The 15068-nt window shown below is 36.6% G+C and overlaps 1 protein-coding gene across 2 annotated transcripts in view; it reads left to right on the top strand.

The window, feature by feature from the left end:
- The window catches only part of LOC129776740 (uncharacterized), a 120977-nt gene that overhangs the window by 35787 nt on the left and 70122 nt on the right, over positions 1–15068 (top strand). The window contains exon 1 of one of the 2 annotated variants that reach the window (XM_055782564.1): positions 12873–13031. The exons of the other annotated variant lie outside the window; for it this stretch is intronic. Within the exon in view, the coding sequence (XP_055638539.1) occupies positions 12993–13031 (39 nt within the window). The 5' untranslated portion in view covers positions 12873–12992. Of the gene's footprint in view, positions 1–12872; positions 13032–15068 lie in introns of those variants that run through there. 2 annotated transcript variants of the gene reach the window in all.

The raw sequence follows: 15068 nt of genomic DNA, 5'->3' as shown, positions 1-15068 counted from the left end.
CTAGAGCGCTGACTGGCATCGTCTAAATCAGCCTTTAGTCAAATCATTTTCTAGTCAAGTCATTTTTTGTTGGCGGCGACTGCCGAAGCAGTTCTAGTCGAAGCGAAGCTACTGGAAGTAGAGTCGATCTTCATTTTTCACCTTCGCAGATTTCGGGCCCTGCTCTCGGCTCAAGAAGAGCCGCCTTTTGAAAGAGTCGGCAACGGCAAGGTTTATTGACATGTAAATCAGCCGATCGTTTTGAATTTTTCATTGATAATACTTATGAATTTTGAAATGGTTTTATAGAAACTGGACAGCTGGAATTATCATATTTCAGCACAATAAATAAACAAACAACTCTTTTGCACGAAATTGACGTTAAATATACTTGATTCTAAGCATTCACTAATCTGAGAATTTATCTTGTTTAAATTCTAACTGTTTGTGTTGCAACGAAATAGAATCAGGGTGGTCTTAGATAAGTTGGACAGAGTGTACTAGTTATGAACAATTAATAACTAAAATCAGAAAAGAAATAAAGATCTCATTCGTGTGAATTACAGGCAAAGTTCATATGGAAAACAGCATATCTCGGAAAATTTTCCATGCTCTGTTGAGACAATCCTTTTTATTTAGAATACTCGTAGCAGATGATTGCAATAAGTTTAATTCCATTGGACATATCCCACCCAGGTGAACATGATCAATATTTGGGTGGCAATGTTCGACCATGATAACATGGACCATCAAGAACAAAAGTACAGAAGGAGCTGTAACTTTTGTTGTACTTTTCAGGGACCCAGATTCTCTCAGCACATGAAAGACACTGATGGTATTCGCCAGTGTTCTAAGGGGTGGTGTCGGATTACTCCGAGGCATAACCTTTTTGGAAAATTTCAAAACTGAGCAGGTGGATTGACATGGGTCAAGGAAGTGGATATGGGATGGGTTGGGCAAAATCGACGAAAAGTTATGGTTGACTTTTCATCAAGTCGTGTTGGAAAGCGTTTTGACGCGCTTGTTTACGGTAGCGAATAGAAACATGCTTGAATGGGATAGAGCACATCATTGGAATTTCGGTGAGCGATATTGGATTAATTATGCAAGAAATATGTCTATGACTTGTGACGAAAACTTTCTCTCGATGAAACACACAGGTTTTGTACGTAGGATTTTGGGTTCAGCTCGTGGGAGGATCCAGTTTTCTCCAAGGAAAAGTTATAATTAAGTTATAGATCTATTATGCAAAACGGCAATGGTTGTCGGACTAACATACGAAAATATGATATTACAGAACTATTATAAAATTAATCTTTCATTTGGAATCTGAGTGTGCTCCTAACTTGGTTTTTTATCTATCCGTTCCTGCTTTGAATATATACGAAATCTTTTTCAATAACGATAATCTAATTAGCCGGAAATGCAAAATTAGTCCTAGCTTAAGTAAATTCTCTCTCTTTTCTACAGAGACAGCTTCATACATGTAGTTTGAAGTGGTAAATTTATTGGTAAATACTGTGCTATGCGTTAGAGATGCGTAAATTAGAGATTTATGCACATTTGTTTCTATATCACGCCAAGATGAGCTGTTCCTTTGTTACAACATTTTGTTTCGGAAATTGTAAAGCCAAACCCATAGACAAAGTAGACCCCCTCAAATCCAAGTTCTGAAGGGTTTGGGTCGTTCGAATAGTCAGATTTATCGGAAAATCAACCGGTTAGGGTAATTCACGAAGTCATGAAGTGGTCAGAAATCACCTGAATTGTCGTCAGATGATAGAATCTTCCAGTGTACAACACAAACATAAGTTGAGTTTTGAACACAGTGCCAAATGTTAAATTAATCAAATCCAAGGTGTCGTACAAGCAAAAGGATAATCGTCTAAGGTTTGCACGGAAGCATATGCACTGGACCGACGAGTAACGTCAAGTGATGTTTTTTTCTGACGCAGCTGAATTCAATCTCAACCCTTAAATGCATGATGATGTATATGTAAATCAGTGTTTTCTTCCTTACATAATTCCTAAACAGTAACTCAAACACAGTATTTTTTACTTTTAATAGGTATTTAAAAAGGAACAATAATGCATTTAAGGGTTAATGGTCCTGACAAATATAATCCACACTAGCACGATTTGAGGAATTAAATGTCACTCGATCCAATCGAAATTTTGATAAGGAACCTTTATGGTATGGTAAGGAGTCTCTTATAATGCTTCTGATGTGATGCATTACGATCAACATGAATTTCAGAAATTATTCTGACTGTTCTGGAAGTCATTATTGTTTCCTATTCAGAGAATCATTTGAATGATTCGGTTATAAGATATTCACTAAAAAATTGACTAATTCCGGATGGCGATGAAAAAAAATCTACAAAAGATAACTCAATAGACCTGATTTACCTTAAATCTTTCGTTTATTAAGCCTTCTTAAAAACGCTCCGACGCCTTGCGGGGTGGCCTCACGATAGATGGTCGGAAGCTTAGCAATGACCGATGAAAAGATGGATGTCAACATGTTCTTCAGTTCTTTCGTGGCCTTGGTGATCAACTGCTTCTCAGTTTGGCCACGAAATTATTGCAGTAGATTCTCCGTTTTCTATCAGTCGCAGTTGGAGAACGTTGTGAGTGTCGGCGGTCTTGGGTATAACGTTTATCTTCGACCGGTCCATCTTCTCTAGTGATCTTTTGGTATAATGGGCTAAGGGCAGGTCCGACAAAGGACCGTAAACTTCATCGTATCATGCGATAACAGGACCTGGAATCTTCGAAGATGGAAAATGAAAATCGACTCTCCTGTCAGTAGTTTCGTTTCGACGACTTTCGACTCGATGGTTACCAGGTATGATATAAAGATCCTCGCGTTAGTATTAGTAAATAGCGTGCAGTTTGGGAGGAATTTTGGACTAAATTTTAGTTTAGTTTTATCCGAGACACGACCGCTTAGGACGAATGATTACGCAATCTTTTTTTTTTAATTTGTTGGTTTATCATTTCGGATATTATTTGCGAATATATCGAATTTTCATAAATAACTCTATAGTAAAAACAGATGAACACAGTTACAGCGATAAAAAAGAAACATCGCGACAATGACCATTTATGAAAAATCGTTTCTTGACTCTCGGTAAAAATCTGTCAACAAAGCTAGGAGCTTGTTGCATCAGAACAGAGCCGATGCGCACGAGAGTAAATACGAATGCCACTAAAAGTATCGAAGGAATGTTATTCACATGTACAGGAAATGAACACGTTCTAAGTTTCGCGCAACGAAAACAAGCAACACACATAAAGCCAAACACTGATGGCTAGAAGCGACCTATAACCATTTGCACTCTTCTCTTCTCTTTTTCGCCTACTCTGACTTGGATTTTCCTCAGAGGAGATGCAATACTTATACGCTAGTGACAGCTTACTTAATATGTAAGGGTGGAGTATATTTCGCAAATATTCTCTTTTCGTTATCCCCTTCGTTGTTTCTATTCTAGCGGCTGAATAAGTTGCCCGTTATTGACAGCTCTGTTCGGGAAAGAATACAAATGGACAGAACAAATGTATGGGGAAATGGGAATGCTTCCCATTTTCACCAATTCAAACCATATAGAGACTATGGGATTGTAATGTATAGCATATCAAACAAATCTTAGAAAAATTCCGATTCGATTAGTATGTAAATCGTTAAAATCCGTTCGCAGCAAAAATAGTTATTTATTAAAAACGTGACCTGTTTTCTGATTTGGCACCCTTAATATAAGACGTAGTCCTACGTCAAAACACACAGAAAAACGGGTTTATATCAACAAAATTCACAAATATAACAGTATTTCTGAACACAACACTGCACGCTATTTTATATGTGTGAGTAATTTTCGTGTACGATACAAAAAAATCTAGCTCACCTGTAGTATATATCAAACCACGTTGAATTGAAAATCGACGCATGCATACGTGATACATGAGAGAGAGAAACGAATTTATTTTGGGGGAAGTCACTTGAGATAGTCGAGTCGTAAGGTGAGATAACAACTAAACGCCCGAATGACTGTTGAGTCATGTTGACGGAAAAACCGCTGGAAGAAGTCAAAACTCATTTACGAAGGCGAGAATTTCTTCATAGGCCCCTGACTATCCTCAGTTAAATATGACTTTGCCGAGCCCTGCTTCTTCATGATGGCGCAAACTTTCGACAGGCACTGTATATCCCCCTCGTTCACCGAAAACCCCAATTAAAGATCATCATAATCATTTAACTGATATGAAAGTCGAAGCATTTTTCTAGGAGGCTTAACAAACGTAAGATTTAAGGACAACTTGTTCCATTGAATTATATTTTGAAGTGTTTTTAATCAATCTGTATTATGAAAATATCTAACGTAAATTGTGAATGGCCAACTTTTACCTATGATCGAACTTCTATAGTTACGGAGTATGCATAGCCCTCATAGCCAAAACTATAAAAATTAGACGATTCCATAATTGTTGAAATTCCATAATATGCGTAAATGATTTTTCATCAAATATAATTTTCTATACATTTTGTTATATCTCGAGAAAAGTATATGATAATAATGTCCGATAGTTTTTCATACAGAATTGCGTGTAAAATAATTTTTCCAAAGTATTTTCATTCCATTAATTCCTAGGAATAAATATTTACTTTGCATGAGATTGTCTATGCATCACTAGTCGTCAACTTAAAACAATTCAGCCAGTGTTCTGATAAATTATAGAATATTTCAGGAGATGGTAGTGGATCATATTTGATGAAAAAATCCTACGCATGTAGTCAATTCTCAACTAGGACATTGTTGAACTTTTCTTAAGTCTAATTTTATGTTTTGAACTGACTCTAATTTGGAAAGTACGTTCCTTAGAATAATTATACTGTTCATTTGAAAGATAAGAAAATTTTGCATCGAATGCAGTTGTAAAACTTTCAAACTAATGGAACCCAGAATAAACATTTAAATGTAAATAAGAAACTTCAAATTTTGTGTTTTTTTATTAATTTTCCAAAAATGCATGATAAACTGTATTTTTCTATCAGCCGAATTGAAGCTCTCCAAAAACTCTACAGTTCCTTCCTTGACACCACACTATTATCCTTCTTGTTATCTTCCACTAATTTAGATGTGTTCACAACATAATTTTATGCAAAATTTCCTCAAATGAAAGCAATTCAATCGTGCAAAATAGCGCACTTTTTGAATAAAAGTTAGTTTAAGGCAAAAAACCGGTCTCAAAGAAAAGTTCAATAATTCTTTCGTAGTTAAGATTTGATCATAAGCGTGGAAGATTTTTTATGATCCCCTATCTCCTAAAATATTCCGGATCAGCTACCTAACAACCTATATATAACAATATGTTAAACAGATATAAGAGTTTTCGATATTTTATTCAATTTATGAGAAAGTTTTCTGAATAGTTTAAACATTTATGAAAAAAATAATAATAGAAGGTTAATAGATTTCTCAATAAAAAAAGTTTCAATTGGGCAACAGGCTTCAAGGCTATTTTTGGAAAAAATTAACAAAATTTGAATAAAATGGAGACGATTGGGGCAGCGGAAGATTAATTTGGCGTTGAATTACTCTCTGGTAAGCTGTGACGTTTGTGATAAGGATTTAAGCGGAGGAAAACTAAACAGCAATACCAATAACTTTTCGTGCAAGGTTATTAAAAACTGTTTGAGTCGAGAGTTTTCTGATGTTTTTTCCCCACGAGCATTTTGGAAGCTATCTAGACACTCAATACAGAATGGTCAATAAGCAGTTGAAAAATGAAAAAAAAATATAGATATTGAAAATATTTTTAATAAGGTATTAGTACCCTTTGAAAACTTACCGAACTGTTGCGGAAAAGGTTTCTATTGAGCTGATGACTAAAAGTGAATTGATTGTGTGAATGAACCGACATTTCCTGTGGCAATCGTATTCAGAAGTAGGCAAAGAACTACACTCGACAAAAAAATAGAGAAGCAAAATGCGACAACGAAAGTTTTGAGTGATCTTTGAAACGCTGTAACTCTGTTATAAAATAATGCATTCGTCAAAGCAACAACTGGACCATGTCGCATCTGTTGTCATCTTCCGTGCATCGCCATCTAACCAACACCAAACAAGCGTTTCACAGAGAACGCACACGGTAACCCATAGATGCATCGATGAACATGAAACATCGTGAGAATGAGCGTTTATGAGAAAACGTTTGTCGAATTCTTGGTAAAAGCCGTTAACAAAGCTAGGAGATAGTTGCATTGTTGCCTGCTTTGCCATGACTCGGCTCGATGTGTTGATTGCAAAGCCAGATGCATAGCGAAAGAAACATTCGCTCGCGTCCACAGCTCGAGGAGAAGGATTTTTAATAAGGTATTAGTACCATTTGAAAACTTACCGAACTGTTGCGGAAAAGGTTTCTATTGAGCTGATGACTAAAAGTGAATCGATTGTGTAAATGAACCGACATTTCCTGTGGCAATCGTATTCAGAAGTAGGCAAAGAACTACACTCGACAAAAAAATAGAGAAGCAAAATGCGACAACGAAAGTTTTGAGTGATCTTTGAAACGCTGTAACTCTGTTATAAAATAATGCATTCGTCAAAGCAACAACTGGACCATGTCGCATCTGTTGTCATCTTCCGTGCATCGCCATCTAACCAACACCAAACAAGCGTTTCACAGAGAACGCACACGGTAACCCACAGATGCATCGATGAACATGAAACATCGTGAGAATGAGCGTTTATGAGAAAACGTTTGTCGAATTCTTGGTAAAAGCCGTTAACAAAGCTAGGAGATAGTTGCATTGTTGCCTGCTTTGCCATGACTCGGCTCGATGTGTTGATTGCAAAGCCAGATGCATAGCGAGAGAAACATTGGCTCGCGTCCACAGCTCGAGGAGAAGGATTTTTAATAAGGTATTAGTACCATTTGAAAACTTACCGAACTGTTGCGAAAAAGGTTTCTATTGAGCTGATGACTAAAAGTGAATCGATTGTGTAAATGAACCGACATTTCCTGTGGCAATCGTATTCCGAAGTAGGCAAAGAACTACACTCGACAAAAAATAGAGAAGCAAAATGCGACAACGAAAGTTTTGAGTGATCTTTGAAACGCTGTAACTCTGTTATAAAATAATGCATTCGTCAAAGCAACAACTGGACCATGTATTAAATATTTCCAAGATTGCGATGAGTAGATTTGACCATCGATTTGCTGTACATAATGAACGTGAAATATTCTCAATTCGAAATCAAAGGATAATTTTTCAAGATAGAGAATACCTCTGTAGTAAATAGTTCTACTGAAACTCTCTATGAAACAAATGGAAACGAAATAATCATGTTGGTTGGATTGTTTTTAAGAATATATTTTCAAAATCTAGAGAAACTTTGAAAACAAACTATAAACGCTTTATCTTTTCTTGCAATGTATTTTGTCTGCAACACATATACGCATCACACACTAGAAATTTGTAGCTTGAAAATGCTGTATTTTTATCTCAATGTCATCATTTATATCGAAGATACAGGCGTTCCGAAATCGCTGAAAAATTTCAACTCTTTACTCCTCAATCTCAGATATCAGATATCAGTGCATGCTTCCTACTTTATCTTTTCTTTTTTTTCTTTTCAATTGTTAGAAAAATAGTCTATGTATATAAAATTGTTCTGTTCGTTTTTGTGCGCTTCAAAAACTCGAGCTCTGATGGAGCTCATATTATAACACAACATACGAGTCACTTCAAAAATTGTTGTTGCTACTTCCAACGCCTCAAAGAGCTTTAAGATTTCCAGATGAAATAAGCACACTTCTGAAATAAAGCTGTAAAAGTAAATTAACTTTCTAGTATTGAATATGTATTCTGTGTGTTAGCAACAAAATTCTTTGCATGTGTTTAAAAATCGTGAGCTTAAATTGTATCGGATAATGATTTTAAATCAATTTATTTTTATTCGATTGGCTTTGCTCAAGATCAATCCTTGGAATTTTGTAATTTACATTCGGATGCGGATTGTTCAACTGGATATTGCGCGTTTCCGTGTTAACAAACCAGATAGCCCTTATATCTTCGAAGAAAAACAAAGTATTACAAGTATTTCAAAATTTAACTCATATGGAATATTTGCTTTGTTTTACCACTCATTTCTCTGTCATAAAACATCAATGAGCCACAGCAAACGTGGCAGGGTTCAGCAAGTAAAATTTGAAACAAAATAAACTTAAATGGAATTAAAATTTAATTTATGCGCAATTGAGTTATTTCCTGAATTATTCTTTTTTTTTTATCCCTTTTGTTTTTATGTTAGGCTCATTAGCATTTTAGCTGTAACAGAGCCGAATTTCAATCGTGTATATGTCACATGTTTATCATATCTATAATTAGCACATTACACAGTTGCCATGTTTTCGGCGTTAGAGTATTCCCTTCTATACCATTGCATATGGTACACATTTACACATTTGCCATATAGGCGTAAGAGTTTTCGTTCTGTTCTTCCATTATCCAGTTAGACCGGACAGCGGAGACAGTTGATTGATCATTGTTGAGTTATTTATAGAACAGCAGCCCGATGTTTCTTGCAGAGCACAGCAGTTGTATGGATGAATCGATCTTATTTCGACCGTGGATCGATCTCCATCGCTGATGATTGTTGCGTGGATGTAGCTATTCTGTAACAACACAAAGATGGTCAATGAGGGCCCTGAGTTTTGAACTCACGATCGATCGCTTACTAAGCGAACGCGCAACCAATGTGGCTACGGAGACCCCCCTGAATTATTCTAATAAATAAATAAAAATGCCCACGCTTGTCCACGAAGGGGGAGGGGGTAGTCCAGAATCGTGCTTTTTCTGTCCACGTGTATGCGGACAGCCCCTTTGTTTTCATAAGTTTTCAATCCTGTTCCCATACCTTCATGAAATTTCGAAGATATACATACGTAAATATTACAAAACTGTCCATAATCCCCCCACTATATGTCCATGCGGGTAATCATCGGGAAAATGTTCTACCTGTTTTTCTTCGGCCTGTTTTAAGTTTAGTGAAAACGTTGAAAAACATTTGGCCGATTAATTCGAAAAACAGTATATTTTCTTCCAAGAAACTAGATTTAAGCGAGTGTTATATTTGAAGTTCTTCTTTACATGTCCGTATTCCCCCATTTCCCCTACCTATTAAAAAATAAAAATTGTTGGCGTGTGTAAGTTATTGTTACCCAAACACAACCCCCACAGTCTTTTTCGCATTTGACTCACATACTCGCTCACATGCGATTAAATATTTCATCAGTCCCCACCGTTATTTTACATTCCTTAACCCTTTCACTATATCTTTGGCAACCCATAAAAACAACAAAAATGACAATATTTGCACGTATTAAGAATCGCATCTGTTGCCATCTTCCGTGCATCGCCATCTAACCAACACCAAACAAGCGTTTCACAGAAAACGCACACGATAAAACACAGATGCATCGATAAAAATGAAACATCGTGAGAATGACCGTTTATGAGAAAAAAAATCTAGAATTCTTGGTCAAAGCAGTTAACAAAGCTAGAAGATTGTTGCATTGTTACCTGCTTTGTCATGACTCGGCTCGATGTGTTGATTGCAAAGCCAGATGCATGGCGAGTGAAATATTCGCTCGCGTCCACAGCTCGAGGAGAAACGATGATGACACAAAATGAGTGAGCAAGACAATTCATTCTCACGCAACACTCGCCAGCAACGATGTTGCTTCAATGACCACCAAATGGGAAGTGGAAATTTTCCTCAGAGGAGGTGCAATATATATTCTCTTTTCGTTATCCCCTTCGTTGTTTTTATTCCGAATGCATAAGTTGCCCGTTATTAACAGCTCGGTCAGGAAAGCACACAAATGGAATGAACAAGTTCTCATTAAATTAAAACATTTCCAGACCATGGGATTGTAATTAATAGTATATCAAACAAATATTAGAGAATTTCCGAATCGATTGGATGCAAATCGTCGAAATCCGCTCGCAGCAAAAATAGTTATTAACGTTCACTTTATTTCATAAAAACGTGCCGTTTTCTGATTTGTCACCCAATCGTTTACTTGATTTACTATCTTCTTGTAGCCTGGTGCCAGCCAAAGAAAAAAAGCTGAATAAATTTCACGTTCAATAGTATATAGTGTAACATATATCGCAATAACGATTTTGCGTAACGGGTGTTAAATAAAAATTGAGAATTTTTTCAATCACATATAAAAATTTTTTTTCATCAATTTCAGTATTTTTTATTAATAACATTATGTATTTTCTTCAAAAAATGTCAGTGAATGTTTGAGTAAGGGACGTGGTCTGCTGTTCGACGCAACTTTGTCGCGATGCTCTCACAAGAACGTTGTACGGCACTTATGTCCATTTTCCGGATACAATTCCGGATTCTTGTAGTCAGTTGCTTCGTGTCCTTGGCCCTCCAATTGTTTTTATACACTAGGGCACTGAGTGAGCCAAAGAAATCCTCTATTGGGCGGCATTGGGGCAAGTTTGTTGGGTTACGATCTTTCGGCACGAACGGTATCTTTTTCTCCTCAAGATACGCCAGCGTCTTCTTGGCGTAATGGGAAGACGCCTTGTCCGGCCAGAAGACGTACTCCCCATCCGCGTGATGCTCGTTCAGGAACGGCAGCAGGATTTTATAGAGGCACTCTTCTCGATAGATTTGTTGGTTGATTGCCAGACCGCTCGGCTTAAACCAAGGCTTTGAAATGCCCCGGTCGGAAATGGCGATGTACAACATAACCTTTTTTCCAAACTTGTGCTTGAACTTGTATTTCACTTCAGGCGATGTGGATGACTTGTCGCTGGAGTAGTAATTATCATTTCCTGGAATATGCGTTTTGGACAGCGGAAAATAGCTTTCGTCGTCCAGACCAAAAGACGTCCCGCGGTATTTTTTGGTCATCCACCGACACTGTGATTTAACCGAAAGGTATTGAAAAATTCTCATTTTTTATTTAACACCCGTTAATATGCATTTGAAATCCCTTAATTATTTGTTACATGGTTCATTTTTCAATTTCGTAGAGTGAGCCCTCAATATAGAAATCGAAGATGTAGTCCTACGACAGATATTCTCGTTAAAATTGTAGGATTTGGGAGAATTTGACTCATTATTTGTATGAATTAGGATTGGGTGGTCTTTATAAAAAGATCGATCTTGTCGAATCGATTTTCCAAACGGCGTGGGGATCGATCTACTGATTAAATCGGTGTCAAAGAATCGATCTTTGCCGAATCGATCTTTGAAAAATCGAAAAATTTATCTGCTTATTCTATAGGAGTGTCATCTTTAAACAGAAATATTTCATATTTATAATGAAACATCAAAAGCATTTTGTTCATTACATTCAATATCATGCCAAAACCATGACATTTTTTGCATGTTAAATCAACTGATAGTTGATTTTTAACAAAAAATGTCAAAAATCAATGTGAATTTCACAAACCCATGTCCGGAATAAAAAGCACAATCAGAAAATAATTTTAAATCCGGATGTTCGAAAGTTGACGATTAAATTTCTCATTGAAGAAGTTGCATAAGGATATGTTAGAAGCCTTAGTATGGAATATGGAGTTTGGAGCAAAGATTTTCGATCCAGGAAATCGCAAAACTCTTCGGTATACAGAACGGGATCGATTATATGGCCCGTTTGTATGTACGTGGGTAACTTTGTAACTTTGTCTGTAGCGCTGTCTCACATTAATAGAAATTTAACTCCCTTCCTGTTGACCAATTGATCTGAAATTTGGAACACACCTTTATCTCTGCAGTCATTATAAAACTGTGTATTTCATGATCTTGAAAATCCAAAACGGCGGCCGCTATAAAATGGCAGATTTCATATTTTCTCTAAACCCCATAGGAACTAATTCTATAGGAACGCTAATATTTCATGCTATTATATGTCAATATTTTTAGTAGTTGAAGTTATATTCGTAAGCGCTTAAGCGTCCAGATTTGTACGGAAATAAATCGTAGAAGATGCGATCCAAATTTGAACATTATGCCAATGTTCAAAAAAATCGTTAAGTAGTCTCTGGTGAGATTGAAATCGATGTATACTGAAAAACAAATCTACAAAAAGATTGAAAAAATCGAAAGCAAAAAAATCGATTTTTTTCGATTTTCTCGAGTAAAGAAGATCGATCCAAAAAATTGGAAATCGGAATGAAAAAGATCGATTTTCTAAAAATTATTCCGAGATCGCCCAATCCTAGTATGAATACAAATCGTTTCATACAGTCAGCTGCATTTCAACTGTTCTCATCTACCACGGTATTGACGTGGCTCGCTGCTTCCAGCAATTTACCTACGATATGAATTTGAAAAAGAATTGCAAACTATGAAAAAATAAGCTCATCGCATCGCTCTGTTTACATTCAATCTGCAATCTGCGGTTTAACCTTAGAACGGAACAAACATAATTCGATTTATTTTCCGCACTTGTAATAACAACGTTGCCTCCATTGTTTTCCTTCGGTTACATATTCCATTTGGTGCCGGAATCGGCATTGAATTCAATCAAAAGCCAAGCCCACATTTTGTACCTTGCCCACATTTTGTATATGGTCGGTGCTGTCGGTACCGTACCAACTAATCAAGTGGAACGGAGAGAGAGAGAGAGAGCGGGGTGGTCTACTTGTTTGCAGTATTTGGCAGTGGTTGCCTTAGTAAAATCTGTTCAAGCGGAGAGGCAGTCTGAAAGTTTTTTTTAATAAAATATCTAATCGCTGGTCAATGCAAAAACATAAATTCACCCTTTGCACACCGCACCGAAGCGTTCTAAATTCAGATATATTGAATCTTATCGGAATCCAGTATTTTGCTCAATCGCTACGCTCAAATTTGTGTCATTCAATCGTTGTGTGTAATCAGTCAGCTCGTACGTTTCGACCACAACAGGTCGACCATTAATAGGAACGTTTGCTCCCGTGATAACCAGTGTCCTGTGTTCGCCAGAATAAACCAAAAATGTACTCCGTGCAGGACATTTTCGAGTTCGAGTTCGAGGTGAGCTTTCCGTGCGTATAATTTCGGCTGTACGATATCGAATGTCATTTTGCGTAATGTATTATTTACTTTCGGAGACTGTTTGGAATGAAAACACATTTCCTCGTTTAATTTATCAAGTGGAACGCTCTCCCATCAGTACTGACTCATATCAAACACACAATATACCGAGGGGTTTCATGAAGCATAGTGAACCAAGTGCTCCCGTGGCCGAGTTGTTGGCATCACACCTAACATACCGGGGGTTCGGGTTCGATTCCCGTTCTGGTCGGGGGAATTTTTCGGCGAAGAAATTTCCTCCGACTTGCACTGTGGTCACGCGTATTCTAGAGCTTGCCACTCAGAATGCATTCAAGGCGTGTTAGTTGGCATAGAAATCTCAACTATGTACTAATAAAAATGACGCAAGTAATACTACGCTGAGACGGCGAAGTTCCTCTAGGAACGTTAGTGCCATTGAAGAAGAAGAAGTTAACCTAGGATTCAATATTTGTTAATCATATTCATGAAATAAATATAGGCCATTGGCATTTATCAATTGCAAACAAATAGGGTAGAAATACTATGATTTTATCTCTAGAAACAGTGGATGACTAATGAATTGTTTATAAAGTACAAACGCGGTTTTTCATGTCAAATGAGGCTTTAGCTTGCATCATGCTCTAGATATTCAGAATAATTCCGGATACAATCAGCTCCATATCGGCATGGCTTTGATGGGATAAAAATGTTGGGAAGTCGAAATTATAGGAATTTAATGCATTTCAAATGCTCCCATATCTAATCCTATCCTGTAGCAATCATTTTATTCCACGGTCGTCCCATTTCTGTATTTTATGAGTCATGTTGCCACTCTTCCTGAATATTTGTTTGTTAATTGCCCTGTATTTCTCGATTGGGTGGAATTTGGGGCAACTGGATTAGGACCGTTTCTGATGAAATCCGCTCGGTTTGCCAAAATATATTTTCACAGGTTCTTCAAGCATTGAAAAATTTATAAATTTATGAGTATATTTTATAAATTAATACTAGCTGACCCGATGAACTTCGTCCCGCCCAAAATAGATTTTTTGATTTGAATAGTTTTCTAATTCTAATTCTAAATGAGGGGATCGATTTCTCTTCATCAACTTTTTCTTTAGTTAAAAACTCAACTGCAAAAACGTTCCAATGTGAGTTGTCTATAGAATCCGATAGATGAGGTTCTGACCTATCTCCCACATTGTCTAATACAGCTGATATGAGTTCGCAGCTAAGTTGTGACCAAAAGAGAGAGTCGATGTAGAGAAATCGATCAAATCACTTACACCCCTTTCATTCTAAGCCCCTCAAATGTTATCTTCACTTTATTCTACTCTTCAATTTTGTTCAATGTTTTCTTGTTGCCTTGTTGTTTCATGCCAACTCGCCTTAGGATTAGGCAGCCCCATCTTAGATTGCAGTGAAACGTTGTGGACATAATGACATTGGTCATTTAAAGATCTTTGCACATTTGAAATCACCAAAAAGGAATCAGACTAATTTTTTAAAAGAGACAAAATTTTTTTTCTTAATTTTCAAAAAAAAAACTCATAAACTATAATACCTACAACATTTTGGTAGAAGATACAAATTTAGTAAATTGTTTAGATTTCTATAACAAAAATAACCATTTTTTTAAATTACACTGAAACAAATATTTTTAATATTGAAATTCATTTTTCTCAAAAATGTATTTTTTCCTATTCTCAAAAAAATTATATGAATAAAGGGTGTGTCACATCAAATTGCATCACGGAAAAAACGCTGTAGAAATTCGCCCAGTAGACCGACCCTTTTGAAAATTTTAGACAGTAAAATAAAAACTATTAAACAACTTTTGGCATTTTTTTGTATTCATTCTTCGAGCCCAAGCCCGTATGCTCGCACCTTCCTCTTTACCCCGTCCATGAGGTTATGTACAACGTCAGGTTGCAGTTTTTTTTGAACAGAAATCCATTTTCACTTGAAGTCCGCCTCCGATTTGACAACTTTTGGGTTCTTCTGGAGGGCCTGCTT

The sequence above is a fragment of the Toxorhynchites rutilus genome, chromosome 3 (assembly GCF_029784135.1).
Source record: "Toxorhynchites rutilus septentrionalis strain SRP chromosome 3, ASM2978413v1, whole genome shotgun sequence".
Lineage (NCBI taxonomy): Eukaryota > Metazoa > Arthropoda > Insecta > Diptera > Culicidae > Toxorhynchites > Toxorhynchites rutilus.
The sequence above is the reverse complement of the archived record's forward strand: the minus strand, read 5'-3'. Positions and strand labels throughout refer to the sequence as shown.